The 18577-nt window shown below is 39.2% G+C and overlaps 2 protein-coding genes across 3 annotated transcripts in view; one reads left to right on the top strand and one right to left on the bottom strand.

The window, feature by feature from the left end:
• The window catches only part of AP3S1 (adaptor related protein complex 3 subunit sigma 1), a 37401-nt gene extending 22433 nt beyond the window's left edge, over positions 1–14968 (bottom strand). The window contains exons 1-4 of one of the 2 annotated variants that reach the window (XM_075739380.1): positions 14820–14968; positions 12363–12454; positions 9819–9930; positions 1466–1537 (exon numbers count right to left, since the gene is read on the bottom strand). In XM_075739380.1, the coding sequence (XP_075595495.1) occupies positions 1466–1537; positions 9819–9930; positions 12363–12454; positions 14820–14888 (345 nt within the window). In that variant the 5' untranslated portion in view covers positions 14889–14968. The remainder of the gene's footprint in view (positions 1–1465; positions 1538–9818; positions 9931–12362; positions 12455–14819) is intronic. The other variant, XM_075739381.1, reaches the window with a different exon arrangement.
• A 32-nt stretch (positions 14969–15000) lies between these two features.
• Positions 15001–18058, top strand: ATG12 (autophagy related 12). The gene is made up of 4 exons (XM_075739382.1): positions 15001–15332; positions 15497–15633; positions 17192–17254; positions 17629–18058. Exons 1-4 carry the CDS (start codon positions 15017–15019, stop codon positions 17686–17688), a joined length of 576 nt encoding a protein of 191 aa, XP_075595497.1. The 5' UTR covers positions 15001–15016; the 3' UTR covers positions 17689–18058.
• The last annotated feature ends 519 nt before the right edge of the window (positions 18059–18577 follow it).

The following is an 18577-nucleotide window of genomic DNA, read 5'->3' as shown; positions in this document are numbered from 1 at the left end:
TGGTTAATGCCATGTTCAAACATTTTTTAACTCAATGTTGCACTGATCTTTTATTCTGGAAAGGGTTACTTTTGCTAAAATATCTAATTAGTATTTAGGGTTCACATTTTCCTCAGTTTGAAAATTCTAGCCTAAACATTTAATGGGGTTCTCATGCAGGTTTTTAGTAAATCAAATGAAACACTTGAATTTTAGTTTCCCTTTGATGAATAGTTTCCAAGAAGAAAATATCATCTCATATCTGATATTAAGTAAAATATTCTTCAAGAAATTTAACATTTTGAAGCACATAAGTTGTATACATTTTATTAAAAAGATGTTTCTCCTATAAGGTGTAAAAGATTGCTTATGTTAAGGAATGCTACTGAATGAAACATGCTACAGAGCAACAGCTTAGACTGCATAGCAGCCAAAGTACTCTGCAGCTAAAGATCAAATTCTTTGTCACCAAACGCTTGCAGTGTTTGGGTTCTTTAAGCTCACAAGCCAATATATAAACTACTCAAATTCTTTTGTAGTTTAATCTGCCATTTTGGAGACAGTCATGTGTTCCAGCCAGGCTAGAAATCCTAATGAGCATGGTATCAGTTCAAACACCTATTCAAGGTCATTTGAATTTCACTGTCTGATCAAGGTAGTTTCTTTCAAAAGAACTTCATGATTTTGAAACAAACTGAAAGAGTTTCAAATGGTTCAGATACTTAACTTGTTACTATTTTTAGTCCACTTTTAGTCATTTTTGTCTTATTTTCCTTTCACATCTCTTGCCATTGATGCAAAAAGATGTTCACAGATGGGGAGAGGTGACAGCATGAGCAATAGCAGGCACAAAATACAACTGAAGGAATAAATTCTGTATAGTCAATTCTCAGCATTTTAGGTATTACACCAAGAAGTGCCAATGTCCTTTTAAATGAAATATTATTATAGTAATAGCATTTCTCAAAACTGGATTAATAAATAAAACACTGGTTCCTGATAGCTGGGAATATTCAAACAAGATTGTTTCTAAATGTTTGAAAAAAGACATAATGTCTATTTGAGATTTAGAAGAGAAAGATTCGCACAGCATTTAAATTACATATTCATAGCATTTGAAAGGCAACTGCCAGTCTTAACAGGAAAATCCTGTAACTATTTCAGTTCTGAGTAATCTAAAACCTAACCATAAACAAAATAGAACAAATTATTGCTTGAAACTAAGTCCTACTCTGAGAATATTCAGATGTCTCCAATTTGACAATTATAAGTGCAATAACACTCTGCAGATCTCCCACATTATTTCATTTTTCCTCAGAAAGACATGTTCCACTACACTTTTCAAGTCTTAAAAATAATATGTTGATAGAAACTGCCTAGATTTCACTGACAATAAAAGTAGAATATCTGCAGAGTTTAATACCAAGTATCACTTGAACCAAACATTTTACTTAACAAGAACTATTACAGGAGCTCATCACAGTACCTTGTCTACGTGGAAAATTAAATCCAGTTCACAGACATTTTCAAAACATTTGTCTAGTGTTTCCACAAATACCTGCAAGAGGGAAAAAAAGCCAGAGGTCAAACTTTAACAGAAACTTAGTAGTTCTATTAGGTGTGAGGTTGAATAAAAGCAAATAGAGAAAATAGACACTGGGCAGATTTTAAGGTATTAAAAGGATCTATAGAAATTATGTGGTTAACATTATTACATCAACAATATGTTATTTGTAGAGGGAAAAACTGTATGCACAAATCAGTTTATGTTGTAACTCTGCTAAAAGTCACAGTTTTAAACAATAGCTGCATCTTGAAAAAACAGTAACATCTATGCTACAATTTTCTCAGCTGTGATTCAAAGCATTCCTTCCCATTTCATTAGAATCCAATTATTCAGCAAAAGTCAGCTAGGTTTTTTGTAAAGTTATTTTTATTTTTAACAATTACTACATTACAGGCATCTCCCAGTTAACCAGACTACTGTTAACTTTGCCACACAGAGACACATGTGCAATGCAAACTATCAGCACCACACAAGTTTGTCAGCATTACATCTTCCAGCAACAATACAGCAGCTTTCACCTGGTTTAGACTTGTTGAATTCAGGATGGAACAAGGAAAAAGGTAGCTGTCTCAATGTCACAGCTGCTGATCCTGTCAGCCATACTGCCATATGTTTGTACCCAGGCAAATAACCCCTGCCTGAATCTAGAATCCAAGTGCACAAAGCAGAAAAATCCAAGCAGCTGCTGAAGTCCAGCCACTGATGATCTCTGCCAAGTATGGACTGTATGTTACTCTGCTCTATGCACTTCTGTAACAGATTCATTGGTACTCACGCTAGTCAGTTTTGGTACATTAAGAGCATCCCAGCCGGGCCAGACAATAAAAAGACTGTACTTGCACTCCTGAAGCTCCTGAACACCAACCATCATGTGCGTGCAGTGAGCGCTGACAAAGACTCCCAGTCTTAGAGACTTTTAAGTACAGGTCCCTTTATGCAAGGGATAACTCCTACTGACTTAGACGTGATGTGTCAAGACCTCTAAGTTAAACATATGCTTGAATTTGAGAGCTTAGGGTCCTGAAAAAGAACTTCTGTAAGAATTTACAGATCATTTATTAATGACTAGTAAATAAGCTGCAGCTTGTGGGAAATTTTAATCTCTGTTTTATATGTTTCAAGGGCATTTTGTCACAACATGTGTTTAATATTATTTATTACATTGTCACTGTATGTTTGGGATTGGGTTTTTTTTAACTCTAAACTCAAATGCTAAAGCAGCAGTATGGAATAAGTTAAACACCTGATTTTATTCTCTCTCTTTTCAACATGGTTTATTAATCCCATCTTAATCTTCAAAAGGAACCTTCAGATTTCAAACTGCCTGGGCCCAGAGAAATAGGAGTGAGAAGCCATGTTCTGCTGACAAAAAAAAGTGGATACAAAGCCTGCTTCTATAGATACATACTTATATCTACAGACCCAAATAAGCAGGTCTTCTTAACGTTGGCCATTTCCATTTGTCTACCCTGCATATCAAGAAAGACTACTTTTACATCTGAATCCCCTGTCTCAGATCTTGCTTACACCATAAAAGAGAAGAGGAACACACTCTGCTGTTGCTATTTCTACTATTATCAATCACCACTTTAAAGTCAAACTACATCTAACTGATGTTCCATGCATTTAGAGCAAGGATTATTCTTCAATACCAACATACCAATTCATAACTTAAACTAGGAACATAGAGCATTTTCACAGACAACAGTTAACTAAGTAAATGAATATGCTTCTGTTAAATTATACAGAAGCTAAGTGAAGCAGATCTCTTTTTTTTTCTTCAAGTAACTGTTAATTTGTTGTGATAATGAGTCTCCAATAAAGAAGGGAGGCAAGCAAACAAAAAAGTTATACGTTAAGCAGAACAAACTACACATGTGCAGCAAGACAAATGACCAGAGATGTTCTCTTACTTTCCTTGTACCTTAGGAGAATGTGGTTACAAGGACAGTGCTGTTTGATATCAGCTGCAGGAAGAAGAGTGGAAATAGAGTGTAAATATAACCTTTATCCAAACATTTTAGTTAACAGTTTGACAGAGCTAACAGTTCAACGCTATTTTTGAAAGAGAAGAAATTATTCCTCATATACATCACCAAGTTTGCACATGAATTTACATACTCTTGACTTTAACATCCATTTAGTTCCTTAGAAAACAAAGGAAGACACTAAAACCAAAAACAATGCAAAAAGGCACCCCCATATACCAGTATATTTGGCCCACACATTGACAACTGGAATTGTTACCTTCTTCCAGTAAGGGCTTCTCCTATAACAACATTTGATTCATAGTTACAATGATTACTTTTAAAACGTTACCCATTACATAGTGACAACACCACACACTGAATGAACTCACAGATCTCTGCTTGCAATGCATGACCAGTAATGCACACTGAACAATTTTTAATCTAATGGAAATCAGCTGGCAGTGAGTATTGTTCAGAGAGATTTTTTCACTGGCTAAGGATTTCTCATGGAAACTGTGGAAGCTTCTTCAATATTCCGTTCATGATGGAGTGCTCACTCAGAGTTAGGGCAGCACTGACAAAGTATACATCTATTACAAATAACTGGTCTATAAAAGCATAGTCTACAAGGTAAATGAGATTTTTTAGACTAACATTCCTTGACCTATTTTAAGATACCTTCAAATAATCAATATGGTAAATAAAATTAGAGCTACTTTCATCATAATTTTAGTTGAGAGTCAAATGAATTGCACACTGTGGCAAGCAGTGCTAGAATTTAAGTACTTCAGGAACTATTTCAGATGCTGCAGACTTGTAGATCAAAATAACCAGAAGAGAAAACACACCAGCTGTATTGGGGGACACACACCAATCACACATCAGTTTAAATGCACCTTGTGACATCATTGGAAAAGAAACATAAATAAATGAGAGTCAAATAGAAGGAAAGTAAGAATGCATGCACAATGAATTACTAGCTCCCCCTTGTGCTTCATTTTTGAAACCAAAATCTTTTACAGTTCAAAGAAAAACCCATGCACATCTTCATGAAAGTAAACAGAAAAAAAGAAGGAGAGAGGAAAAAAAAAAAGGGAAAAAACCCACAACTTGCTTTTGTAGTAAATATGCTTTAATAAAGCCAGATACACACCGGGAGAGTAAAGTAAATGAATGAAAATACAAATTGTTTTTGGATAGTTTAAGCTGAAGGAGGGCAGATTTAGATTAGGTATTAGGAAGAAACTGTTTACTGTGAGGGTGGTGAGGCACTGGCACAGGTTGCCCAGAGAGGTTGTGGATGCCCCATCCCTGGAAGAGTTCAAGGCCAGGCTGGATGGGGCTTTGGGCAACATGGTCTAGTGGAGGGTGTCCCTGCCCATGGCAGGGGGGTTGGAACTAGATGGTCTTTGAGGTGCCTTCCAACCCAAACCATTCTACGATATACAAGCCAGGAGTACCCTATACTCAGCAATATGTCAAAACATAAAACACCACCTTTACAATGAAGAACTCATTTTTTAATTAGGCAAATAAGATGACAAAGGCATAAAAGACACATTAACATTGGGAAGATAACAAGGCTAGCAGAAAAATCAGAACACTTAATCAATAAATACATCTGATGTTAGATAATGTCAAATGATAACAAAAGCAGGTACAAAAAATGAAGTAGAAACAACAGCAATAATTCATATCAAGAATATCCCATCCTTCTTCCTATGCTAAACAGCAATGGTAAACCTTAAGATAGAATTAATTTGATCTACCTATGGAGAGCCCTCTTTCACTGCTTTTGACTGTTCAAATGCTACTAAGACTCCGACTAGTTTAGAACATAATGGTCTGATCATATAGCCAGTTCTCCACACACAAGACTGGTTTCAATTCTGCTTTAACAGTGACCTTTAATAAGTCATTGTTCACGTATCATTGCAAACATACTAAATCAACTACAATGCTTCCACAGCCCTTCCAACTGGGAAATTCTTGGAGCAGCTGCTGCATTCTCCCACACTTACACTGACATCCCAGTTTTCTTTCAATTATTTTTTTTTTTAATTACTCGTGGATTATACAGAGAATGCCAAGATTACGCTGTAGGGGAAAGACTGTACAAGTCCTGCTGATCAGGCCAAAGAGAAGTGTGTTGGGTCTTTCAGGGAGACCTACCAATAGACTTAACGCATTACCAATAAGGCTTTTTAGATGAAAACGTTCTTCTAGTTATATTTTCTTATGTACTTCACTTCTGTGTGCTATAAACTTACACTTCACAGGATAACAAGAAGAGTCTGAAATAGCTACAACACATGACACAATTTACACCGAACTCAAAAGACTGCAAAGCCTACCAAGTGTAGCACAGATGATGACCTATTTCCCATCGAGCTAATCAAAACCAATGAACAGAATCTTGTATTTGTATTTAAAAAAAAAAAAAGGAACAAAAATGGACAAAAATAAACAGTATGAATTTGCCTGAGGTGTTCCAACACATTTAGTTTGAATACAACATAAAATCTGAGGCAGAGTCTATGATTTGTAACACATACTGTGCATACTAAGCCTGAGTCAAGGCTCACCTGTGAAACAGCTCTGACCTAATGGTGATATAAGGGATCTTCACATAAATATATTAAGTATTACAACAAAACTTTATGCCGAAAAGAACTGCAGATTGTCACATATAATCTAATCTACTGTAGTTCTATTCAGTTTACAAGACAGAAAACTCTTAAGTGCTAGACCGAGTTCTAGGTTCATTTCACCAGTTTATTTTCATGAAATCATAAACTAGCCCTCTATGTAACTACTTATTTAAACAATTCATTATATGCACAATTCATAACAAACTCCAGATGGCTTACTCTTACCTGTGTTATCTCTGAACTACAGTAAACAAAGATGTATGAAAGCGGTTCAACACTTCTGAACAAAAAACAGACAAAGCTTGTTTGCTTGAGTAGATGTGTATGTGTATATACACTACCAGTCTGCACTGCACATGGGGTTGAGATGTAATAATAAACTTTCTAAGAGTGCTTTTCCAGTGTAAGATACACTTAATTCTGATTGCTATTGCTAAGAGGATTAACCATATCCTTCATGTGAGCCAGACTGGAAATTAAAAATGTTTACATAATGTCTGTATACTTTCTACTATAATCAAATGGTTGAATTACAATAATCTAGAAAAATGGGAATACTGAACAGCTGCAGACGCTGTGGTGAAACTGTTTTTATAAACAAAATTATACGGGTCAGAAAAAAGGTAATTATTTCTATTAATAGAAATAGCATTTCTATCATTTCTGCTTCCCTCAAGTAATTACACTGGCATATAATTAAACATTGGGTGTAATGGAAAAGACATGAAAATAAAGACTGGGAGATTGAAATCAACCAAAATACTTCTGGCACAAGAAGGAACACAATTTAGAGAAAAGTTTAAGATCTCCCTAATTCAGAGAGTTTGAAGGCTATACAAATATAGGTAGTAGTAAGTTCAAGCAATTTGCTTCAACATCTTAAAGTAAAATTTAGGTTACACTGTGTAACTGAAAATAGCTGGAAGCTACTGATGTGACATCTGACCTTGCATAGTGGTCCTACAAAATAGAACAGGTCAGGCGATTGACCTAGATCCTATCCTTATTATCTGATTAAACATACGATATTTGTAATACCCACTTTATCTGAAAAACATCCCTAATTCACATGAAATATAAACATGCTTCTTTTCTCAGATCATAAATATTTTAGCACTTCCAAGTAAGAAGACACAGTAAGCAACAAGGAACTAAGCAACTCTGTACACTGCAAAGAAGTGGTAATTCCATTGTACACCTCACTCAGTAACTTGCACTGTTCAGATACAGCAGAATGTTTCTATGACCAAAGATGATATAAGAATCTAGAAAGTTTCCTTCCCTGCTACCCACACAGCCACTCAGAAGGACAATTTGGATCTACTGTCCAGAAGAGCACTGAACAGTGAAGAGCTGTTAAGAACACTAATAGGTGACTGAGAAGCTATTCAGCTCCAAGGAAGGTCCGCAGGGAATTGTGAGCCCTTAAGGCTCAGTGCTTTCTGCAGTGAAATAATCAATAGACACACGCCCATGTCTCAGGATACCACAGATTCTACTTATGTAATAAATCAATTTTCTTGGTGTGCAAGCTTTTGAAAGGCGTAACAGTAAATGAGTCATACATATACACATATATAGACCCATTTTGTTACGACATACATCACTTCATGGTGTGAAACTATTTTATGCCACATCCAACTACACTAACAATCACCAGTGAAATTTTAATGTGCAAATTTTAATGTGAAAAATCACTGATGTAGTCAGAGTTGTCTTGACATAAGAGTGTTTGTATTACCAGATGTGATTTTTATCGCTGAGTTGATACAGACATATTTAACAGTTTAAATCACACATGCTGTACTGGGAGCCTTACAGAAGACATTATATTTGAGGATTTAGTGATCTTGAACAGGACATGTCTGCTCCATTGTGCTTGAGAAGCCTGTATCTTATTAATATAATCTATAACTGTCCTGGTTTCAGCTGAGAGGGTTAATTTTCTTCATAGTAGCTAGTATGGGGATATGTTTCGGATTTGTGCTGGAAACAGCATTGATAATACAGAGATGTTTTTGTTCTATGGACCTATTGTTGAGCAGTGCTTACACAGAGCCAAGGCCTCTTCTGCTTCCCCCCCCCGCCACCAGGGGGATGGCTGGGGGTGCACAAGAAGTTGGGAAGAGACAGACAGGACAGGTGACTCAGACTGACCAAAGGGATACTCTATACCATCAGTTTATACGGAGCTTGGGGGAAGAGGATGGGGGGGGAAGGGGGCGGCGTTTGGAGTGATGGCATTTGTCTTCCCAAGTAACCATTATGCGTGACAGAGCCCTGCTTTCCTGGAGATGGCTGAACACCTGCCCGCCCATGGGAAGTGGTGAATTAATTCCTTGCTTTGCTTTGCTTGTGCGCACGGCTTTTGCTTTACCTATTAAACTGTCTTCATCCACGAGTTTCCTCACTTTAACTTTTCCAATTCTCGCCCCCATCCCAATGGGGGGGAGTGAGTGAGCAGCTGCGTGGTGCTCAGCTGCCAGCTGGGGTAAAACCACGACAATAACTTGTAAGGTCTTTGGGAAAGGAAAACTGTAGGTGGATTAAGGAGTGGAATGTACTGATCCTGACCAAGAGACCACTGCATGTTTAGGAGTTACTGATACACGTAACATCTAACCCGAGTAGGCACAGGCCTGTGCCGTGCTGCACAAATTCCTTGGCTGCAGGATAACCTCAGTCACTTCACTGGAGGAGAAGCCTGCAAGCAGCAGGTGATTATGCCACCTGTATTGCCTTACCTATACCTTAAAGTGCAGCAAGAATTTCTCATGACAACATCCTCTAGGAATAGAGTGTTTTTCTTGTGAGGAAATTATATAATAGCCAAATGGTCCAAAAAAAAGAGAGAGCTTCTCTCCATGGACAGGATCTGCTCTGCACAGTGCGCTGTGGGTAAATCCACCTGGATGAACATGGGATGCTGCATGAACATGGGATGCTGAGCATCTGAAGGGGTGCAAAATTTACTATCTACATTCCTCCTCTTATTCTGTTTCATTAAACAGTTATCATCTTAAGTCATTTTGTTGTCAAGCCTTTCTTACTGAGATTCAGAAAGAGCCTGTACCAGTTCTCTTTTTCACCTCTCCTCACTCACCTCCCAGTGCAGAACACATACCCAGGACAGCACTTGCACTCATTTTCTAAGGTATATCTGACCAAAAGCTCACAAACCACAAAGGAAATCTCATCCAAAGAGGTTTTGGATGTGTTAATCTATTATATATTTGTAGTGAATACATATATATGTGTGTGTATGTATATATACACACACAGAGCTTTATGTATCAAGATTCTCATAATCTAAACTTGTCCAGCAAATGTTTGAACTGCACCATTTTTACCTGCAGCCAAAACAAAGTCTTGAAAAGCTGCTGCAAAAAATAGCTGCTGATTGTTCAGGAGATTCCAAACAACCTGTTTACTTACTTTCTCATCAACTTTGGAAATAACTTTTTCAAAGACAGTCCAGAAAACTGCAAACAGTCTAAAAGTAATACTCAGCACTTTAGTTGTGTTCACAGTATGAAAGCCATCTTCACTTCCAAATATTACAGAAAAGATCACAGCTAAGTACTGAAGTTCTAACGTACTTAGAAGTACAATTCCACTTATTAAAAAAACAAAGCAACAAATAAACCTTACTTGTATGAGGTCTAAAATGCCAAGCTCACTTTCTGAAGAATCCACACAGAAGACAAAATACAAGGTGGCATAGTGTCGGTAAATAAGTTTGTTATCAGATCCACCGATTAATCTAAACAGGAAAGAAAACCGGAAAGCTTAGTTAGCATCTCAGGATAAACTGGGCAAATCCTCACAGATATTTCAGTTAATAGGACACATATTGTTCATGGCTGGTTGGAGCTTTCCCAAACCCAACTATATCACAACTTTTGTTTTGTGATATAATTACAATGGAAGAACACTAAGCACCAAGACAGCCCAAGTTACATTTACCACACAAGCACATTGTTTTCCATATGGATAATAATAATTACATCCATATATGCACCTTTGGATTATAATCCGTTCAAACACATCATGCAGTTTCATCAAAAAACAGAAATTAAATGTACTTCCATAACACACTAGAGAGAGTGTATGCCTATGAATCCTTCCCTGCTCTTCTCAGAGGAGCATCAACAGAAAAATAAAACTGTAACGCAGACTGGCACTTGGATTACAGAAAAAGCCTTAAATCAGGTTCATGGTCCACTTAATAACCAAGAACATGTAACACTCTCACACTACAAAATGTTTGACATCTTGAGAAATAAGACTGTACTATAACCAATAGTTTGTGATGCAACATTAAAGTCACAGAAGCAATTAAATTTTTATGGACTCACTAATTACCAAGTTACTGAGCAAGAAGAGGAGAGGTCTAAACAGGTATTTTCTTCCAATCTTCTACTATAGCCTTCCCAAAGAAGGTACATAAATCATAAGAAGAGATGTTCTTCAGATCATTAACATTTGCTTTGAGCAGCAGGAGGCCTACTCAAATAGAAATGAAAATATTTTGTAGCCAGAACCTACATGGCTATGAACATCACAATTCTCCCTTAATTCCGTACCAGAATTGAATCACCTGTTCAGCCTGTAACTCCTCATCCCTTTAGTTTCCGCCTTTATCACAGGGAGAGAATACGTAAATAAATAAAAAGAACAAGAAATCTTTTAGATCACTTTTGCTTAAGTACATTGCTTTGCAATAACACTTGGGTGGGGGAAGGGGAACCCTCTGCTCCTGAAGGGCAGAAACTACATTTAAGAAGTATCAGATAAAAATATTACAAACAAATATGGAAGTGGAAAAAAATGGCAATTTCCTCTTTTGTGCTTTGTTTACCCAATTCTCTCAAATACTTCAGTACACAGAGTTAGTATATATAAACTGCTGAAGCCTTTGCATAAATGCAAACTATAAAGTGATTCGTCTGGAAAAAAAAAAAAAAAACCTGAAAAAAATATATTGAAATGGTAACTCCAGAATTGAGCAGGAGGAAAGCCAGAATTGTGTCCTCTGTCTTAGTTTCTTTTTGTTGCACAGCTGTGATTTTTTTTTTGAATGCTCCAAATGGCCTCTGTCTTTCACCTACAGATTCAAGCCAGCATGTTTCCAGCTTGAAATAATCTTCGAGAACCTAATGATAGAATCATCAGATGAGTAGCTTGAAGACAACTATTTTAGTTTAAAAAATAATATTTTAAAAATCAGGAATCATCTTCAGGAAAAAGACATCATAGCTGACATGGTACAGCTTAGCATTTAACTGACTCTGCACACAGAAAATTTGGACATCAACATACTAACTTTCAGAAATTTCTATAACTACAATATTTAACTGGCTATGACAATTTCTATGTTTAGACTGGAGATCATGAGCTTACTCCATCAATTATGACCTCTTTTTCTAGAAGATGGCTTTGTGACTATTTACTCTTAATGACTAACATCTCAAAATAAAACACTTTTCCATTTCATAATTTCTTCTCTTCAACTAAGCAAGGCCATATTAAAAAAACAACCGAGATGATTCAAGAAAGAATATTTTGTACATGTCTTCTAGAGACAGAAGATGTAAGTCTGGCTTTTCTCCTACCTTGCTCTACCTATACTAATAAAAAATCTTGGTTGAAACACACTTAAAACCTCTTTTTCTCTTCCTAGTTTATATACCAAGCTTGCACTCTGTTAAAAAAGCTGAGGAATCCTACTATCAGAGTCTGGGCACTCAAATTTTAGGAGCTCAAGCCAAAGCACCAGCTAAAAAATATTTTAATTTTCTCAACAGGTATGGCAAATGCCAATGACTCTTCCAGAAATCTTTAGCTTGATTTTAGGGAAACTAGTTAGGTATCATCGCTTGTTTCTTCCCCGTCTTGTATCTGAAACAATTATAGCACTAGATATGGCACTGTGTCAGTTACAGCACTAGAAAAAATTAGTTTTATTGCCTAAGTCATTTTGAGATACATGTATGTGTGTGTATATATATGTATGCTTCAGTTAGTAAAGAGTAAGTATACCCAGTGCAACATGGTATTATTATTTGTGTATTAAGATACTTCAAGTGACATGGCATTTACGTTACAACTGTAAAAACAGTTGTATTACAATCAGCAATAATAATATTTGCTAGCCAATAAGCATTGGGCATTTATTTCAAACTTGATACTTACAATCCTCCTTCCAGGAAATTACAGACATTTTCATCACGTTTCGATACTAAATGGAAAGTTTCTCTGATAATTTGTTGCTGCGTATCTTCACTCTATGAAAGAAAACATACTTTGCTATCAAGCTAAAATGGATTAATTAACAATGCGCAGCACACACAGCTAAAAAAACCCACAAATTACATCAGTACCCTCAAACTATCTACTTCTGAAGCCTTAAATCTGCCAATTAAAAAGCTGCATACTGTTTTTTGTCATTTCAACATGAAAAGACATTTTTACAAGTTGCAGGAGGACACATTACTGAGAAATAACTGTGAAAACAGTGATTATGTTTAAGAAACTTCTAAAAAAATATCTAAAAATAGTTTCTTCAAGTAAGCAGGAAGTCATCTCAAGTATTCTGAATTTCTTGTATCTCCACCATAGCCTGAAGAGCTACAGACATGCTTTGAAACTACTTTCACCCATGAAGAGGGGGGAAAACAAAGTCTCAAAAGCCTGAAGGGGTGGGGAAGCTAAAAATCCCCAATACATAACTCTGTCAGAAATAGCTCAAAATACAACAGCATCATGAGCAACAGCTTTTCCTAAGCTATTAGCTTTCCTTCTAGCAGATCAGAAACATGACTTCCAAGTTTGAATTCACTTGACATAAGAGTCCCCACTGTGACTCCATCGTTCGTGCACACTTGCTTTTGCTACCCTTCTGTAAGACTGGACTAATTTTCAACATGCCTCTACTTCCATAGTCAAAAAATTTCAAGGTGTTCTGTTTATACAGACATATTACCCTACTTTAATCATTGAGGATTTGTTCTAATTCCAGTTATGAAAATAGTAGAGCAGAGTGGAGCTGACAAGAAAAATCTCGTATCCTCTTGCCATTCACTCCTCTCCCTCACAGGACTTTGATTACACAACAGTAACAGAAGACACAAGAAGATAATTGCACATGAATGGAAAATGAGAATGGAAGCTAACTGTTTCACATTAATGCAAGTTTTGTATACCTTTCCAAAGTCTTTCATTTACCTATTTAATTGTTACTTCCACAATGATGGGGGGCAGAGGGAGGGGGGGTGGGGTGGAGAAAAAAAATAAACTTCTTTAGTAAGCCAGTGTAGCTCTGCAATGGAAGTTATCCAGAAAAGAGCAGTGATGCAAACAAGGCGAATGTTTATGTGTAAGTGAGAATATTCCATTTTAATTTTTAAATTAGAAATGGCAAATGAAAGACATCTGCTTGGTAACCCAGAAACGATAAGAAAGAAGAAAAAGAGTTCACAAACATATATTAGAATTTCCCAGTATTGTCTTTCTAAGGAAGGGATCAAATTCAGTCATCCACAGCAATGACCTGTATCAGTTACGCTCCCTTAATTAAAAGCCTGACAGTGCAAACTGAAGTGTCATAGTCACCATTTCTGCTCCAAAATGTGGACGATACATCCCTTCCAACAGAGTTAAATATGACTTCTGTAACACCCAGAATTGCAACTAAGTGGCCACAAATCCAACTAAGTAACACCACTACTGAAAAAGAATATTTTGTTTATATAATTCTAGGAAGCATCAGTTGTTTTCTTGTGTTTTAATATCCAAGGTCAGCCCAAGCAGAGCTTAGCATGTTTGCTAGGAAACACAGTACATGATCAAAACATTAGCTTAAAAGTTCTTATCCTTGAATTGTTTCTTAATTCCCTGGGGCTGCATTTTCTTTTCATTCAGATCAAGTGCTTGTGCTGCATGTTCTACTTGCTGCTTTGCTACTTGCCTTCTCCCACGTAAAAGAATATACTTTTCTATTTCATTATATTTCTTTTTTTGTGTGTCCACTGTATTTTTATAGCACTCCAAAAGTTTCCCCAGGAAAAGGCTCTGCTTATTGAGCATATGAGTCCCATAACACTCATCTTCGCAATTCTACCACCTCGGCCACAGCACGGAGACACGCAGCACTTCATCAGAGAGACCACACGAAAGTCTGCATAAAAAGCTTGGCAGAGTTTCGAGTAGCTCTTTCACAAATCAGCTCAGAGAGATTAATTCGCTGTTGAACGACTCCCCTCCTTCACCTTCAGGACTACTAAAGGACCGCTTCCAGTGAAAAGAACGGTGGCTGCGAAAACAGCTTTATCGAAATCTCATTTTCCTTACTGACGGCTCACAAGGCCTCAGCACCCTCCATTTTCCCACGCCCTTGGCCCACGCCAACGCCTTCAGCCCAGAGCAGCAGACGGCACGACCTGCCGAAGGCGCCGGGGCAGGACCGGGCCGGCGGGTCCCCGCGTACAAACCCCCACGTCCTGAGGAAACCCGGGGGCTGTACGGCGGAAACACCCGCCACCTCAGGCAGGCGGGCGGACAGACGGACGGCCGCCCTTCCCTTCCCTTCCCCGCCCCCCACCCCGCCTCAGCCCGGGAACCAGGCCCCGCGCAGCCCCGGCCCGCCCGTACATAACGCTGGTAGAACTTGGAGAGCCGCGGCTTGCCGTGGTTGTTGAAGATGAGGATCGCTTTGATCATGGTGGGGCGAGGGCGGCGGCGGCCGCCGCCGGGCTCGCTGCGCTGCACCGCTCCTCCTTCCCGCCCTCCCCCCCCCACTCTCGGGGCGGCGGCGGCGGCAGCGGGTGGCACGCACCACGTCGCCGGCGATGCAACAGCCGTTAGCAGCGGAACTGCTCTCGCCCCACGTGACGTACCCCTCCTCGTCACCTGACGGGAAGGCGGTGTCTGGCAAGGGACCAGACGCCTTGCGGAGTGGCCTCGCGTGGCGTAACTTCCGCCGCCCGGGGAGCAGCATGGCGGAAGCGGAGGAGCAGCCGCCTACTTCGCCTCAGAGCGAGGGCCGAAGCGAGGGTGGGGAAGAAGCCCCGGAAGGTGGAGCTGCAGCGGGGACAGCCGACCCGGCCCCCCCTCCGGCCGGCTCGCCGGGCACCGAGGAGCCCGCCGCCGACACGAAAAAGAAAAGTAATGGGGCGAGAAGTCACCGTCGGGGCGGGCGGGCGGGCCTGTGCTGTGACGGGCAGGTGCGCTGGCCAATCGGCGGTGGGAGCGGGTGGTTCCCGCCAATGAGGGGGTGAGGGGGCGGGTCCGCGGCCGGCGGCGTTAACGCGAACCCCTCCCCCCCGCAGTTGACATCCTGCTGAAGGCCGTGGGCGACACCCCCATCATGAAGACCAAGAAGTGGGCCGTGGAGCGGACCCGGACCATCCAGGGCCTCGTTGACTTCATCAAGAAGTTCCTCAAGCTGATGGCCTCTGAGCAGCTGGTAGGGCAGGCGTACCTGGCGGCCCGGCCTGAGCCGGTGTGCCCTGTGTGTCGTGGGGGAGGCTGTGAGCCAGCTGCGGCGGGGAGTTCTGCTCACGCTGGGTCCAAGCTGTCACACCTTGCAGAAAGACTGTTTGAATCTAGGCTGTGGCTTTTAGTAGGAAACTTGGCATAGGAGCACCAGTAACATTCTTCAAAGTACACACCGCAGTGTAGCGTTGAGATGAGCTGTAGCGGTGCAATTTGGATGTGCTCGAGTGCTCCAACCATTGGGCTTTTTGCAGTGTCTCCATTTCATTTCGTCTGATGCTGATGCGCAGAGCTGAGTGCGTGTTGTCCAGCAATGTATTTCAGTGAAAGGTTTATATGCACAGTGTAACTGTAGAAGTCAGGTATGCGGAAGGAGTATTTGGGAAAAAGTCTAAAGACTTTCTGAATGGCAGTGTCTGTTTCCTTAAGAACTTCTCAAACAGTTTAATACTGTCATTGGACTGATTTCTCTTTTAAATTGGGTAGGTTGGAAATGTTTGCAGCACATTAGCAGTACTGTTTATGTGTTCCTTCCTGTGAAGCCCAAGTGGCCTTCTGATAACATTGGAAGAGCTGGAACAGATTCAGCAATATGATTGCACTAATTTTGTGATTGGCAGTAAACTCTTAACATGCATACACTTCAAAGTTTTAATTTAAGATGAAAAGTTAAGACTTATTAAAATAGCTAAATGTGTAGCTAAAGTATAGATGAAATCACTCTGTTCTTGGTCTGGAGGCTCTTACTTAAGCATATAGGCGTAAACAGTTTCACTAGCCTTTTTCACCTGGAAATCGTGAAGGATTTCTTTTTCCCAAGGCTTAATATCTCAAAGAAGAGTAATAGTTCAGGTATTTACTGTTCATGGATGTTCTCAACAGTTTAATTCATTAACTACAATCTCATTTTCTCAGAAAAAAGCATAGAGGAGCATGGAGTCTTCCAGTGTGGTTTAAGCGTAAGGCTATACTTCAGGAACACAGCCCTAGGAATTTTATAACTCTTCTTTGGAAATAGCACATGATACTGTACTATACGTTGCCATCTTGCACTGTGGATCCCAAGGCCCTCTCTGACATTAGCTACTCCATGCATATATATATTTGGAGCAGGACGTGAGAAGGATGACTTTAAAAAAAAACAAAATAATTCTAATTTCTGTGATGACTGCTGATCTAATTGAGCAAATTTGGAATAGTGGCAACAGTTTGGATATTTGAAATAAGAGCAAGAACTAAACCAGTGAGTTCACTTTGTGCTGCTTTAGGGGAGACTAATGAGTCGACTTGCAGGAGGAGGCAGTCAGCATGCTTGTTTTGGCTTGGTCTGGCCAGTCAGAGGTGACTCCTGGAAGTCATGTTGCCCATCCACACTGAAGTGAAAATACTAATTCATGGTATTTTGGTGTGGTTGTAAAGATTATAAAATAAATGGTGAACAGAGGACAGATTTACCCACCTCTGGCTGCAGAATGTTTCTTCTATGTGATCTATGGGCAGTCTCCATCATCTGTTTTCTTTTCTTGCAGTTCATATACGTGAACCAGTCTTTTGCTCCATCTCCAGACCAAGAAGTTGGGACCCTCTATGAGGTGACTTTCATTTTAAATATCTTTTCCAAATATGCTTAACCGAATTTGTCAGTACACATCTGGCACTTGAAATCTGTTACTGCCCCTAGCTATGCTGGTAATATCTTGCATTTAATGTAATGTAGTTGATATTCACACATGTGTATGAATATGATTTAAAGAGACATGACTTCATACAATCTCTGGAATTGCGTTCCTTCACATGCTGTTTGTTGTCATGCCTCCCATTATAAAGGAGAGGGGTTTTTATCAGTAGCAGCATTCCATGACATGGTTACCTGGTGGGGTTTTTTTTTGTTTGTTTTGCTTCATGTATATCCTAGCCCATGAATAATCTAACAGCTCTTGTTTTGTTTCTTTTTTTCTTCTTGCAGTGTTTTGGAAGTGATGGCAAGCTTGTACTGCATTATTGCAAAACTCAGGCATGGGGATGAATTGCAAGGAATAAAGTTGGTTAGATATTGTCTTCAAAAATGGAAAAGGAACTAACTTTCTTAAACTCAACCTATAAACACACACAAAGAAGGATTTTTGCATTTCTGCTTATGTCTGTACATATATAAAAACAATGCAGATGAATAGCATAAAAGAAGAGCTACCCAGGCTATCTGATCATGTAGCTTTTTTCTGATGTACATCTGGGGTACAGAAAACAATCTGCATCTGCCACCTATAGAGTAGAGCCAGCTCAACGTATCTGAAGGGAAACTTTCATAGTTCTCTGGAGGACTTGGCAGCTCTGTCACTCTATATGCTGTACTGAAGATAAAAGTTCCTTTTTTATTAAAAGGGATGTTTATTGTACATGCAGCCTGGGATTCACTTTACTTCTGACATGTTGTACATCTATTACGTGCATTCTATTCTTTGTGGACTCTTCATCTTGAACATACATTATCTCATGTCATTTCAAGACAGTATTTTGATTTTTTTCCCCTCATAGTTAATATGTAGGTATTGGTATATAGTCTAGTTTCTTCACCCTGTGCCTTCATCATGTTGGTAGCGTAAGTACCTCGTTTATGTGGCACAGCATAATGATAGGCCTCAGAAATACTTTCCTCCCACCCAAATTGTGTAGTGATTTACTGAAGGCTCAATGCCTCAGGAGTTGCCAGGGTATTTCTTCTGGCACTGTTTAATGACTAGCATCATTAGTTGAATGATCTAGTTCCATATTTCAGTTAAAAAATAGACACAAGGTGCTAAAAATCTGTTCTATTCTCCTTTTGGCTGCTGTTATTTTCCTGTTTCACCAGCTGCATGTGCCATCAACAAAATAGAATGCACTTTATATCCTTTTGCTAAGTCGTAACATAATAA

The sequence above is a fragment of the Balearica regulorum genome, chromosome Z (assembly GCF_011004875.1).
Source record: "Balearica regulorum gibbericeps isolate bBalReg1 chromosome Z, bBalReg1.pri, whole genome shotgun sequence".
Classification (NCBI taxonomy): domain Eukaryota; kingdom Metazoa; phylum Chordata; class Aves; order Gruiformes; family Gruidae; genus Balearica; species Balearica regulorum.
The sequence above is the reverse complement of the archived record's forward strand: the minus strand, read 5'-3'. Positions and strand labels throughout refer to the sequence as shown.

Excerpts from the sequence above, each read along its gene's own strand:
- ATG12 (XM_075739382.1), top strand. The coding sequence starts at position 15,017 with ATGCAACAGCCGTTAGCAGCGGAACTGCTCTCGCCCCACGTGACGTAC. Across the intron at positions 15,634-17,191 it reads TGATGGCCTCTGAGCAGCTG|TTCATATACGTGAACCAGTC; the intron begins GTAGGGCAGGCG and ends CTTTTCTTGCAG. Across the intron at positions 17,255-17,628 it reads AAGTTGGGACCCTCTATGAG|TGTTTTGGAAGTGATGGCAA; the intron begins GTGACTTTCATT and ends TTCTTCTTGCAG.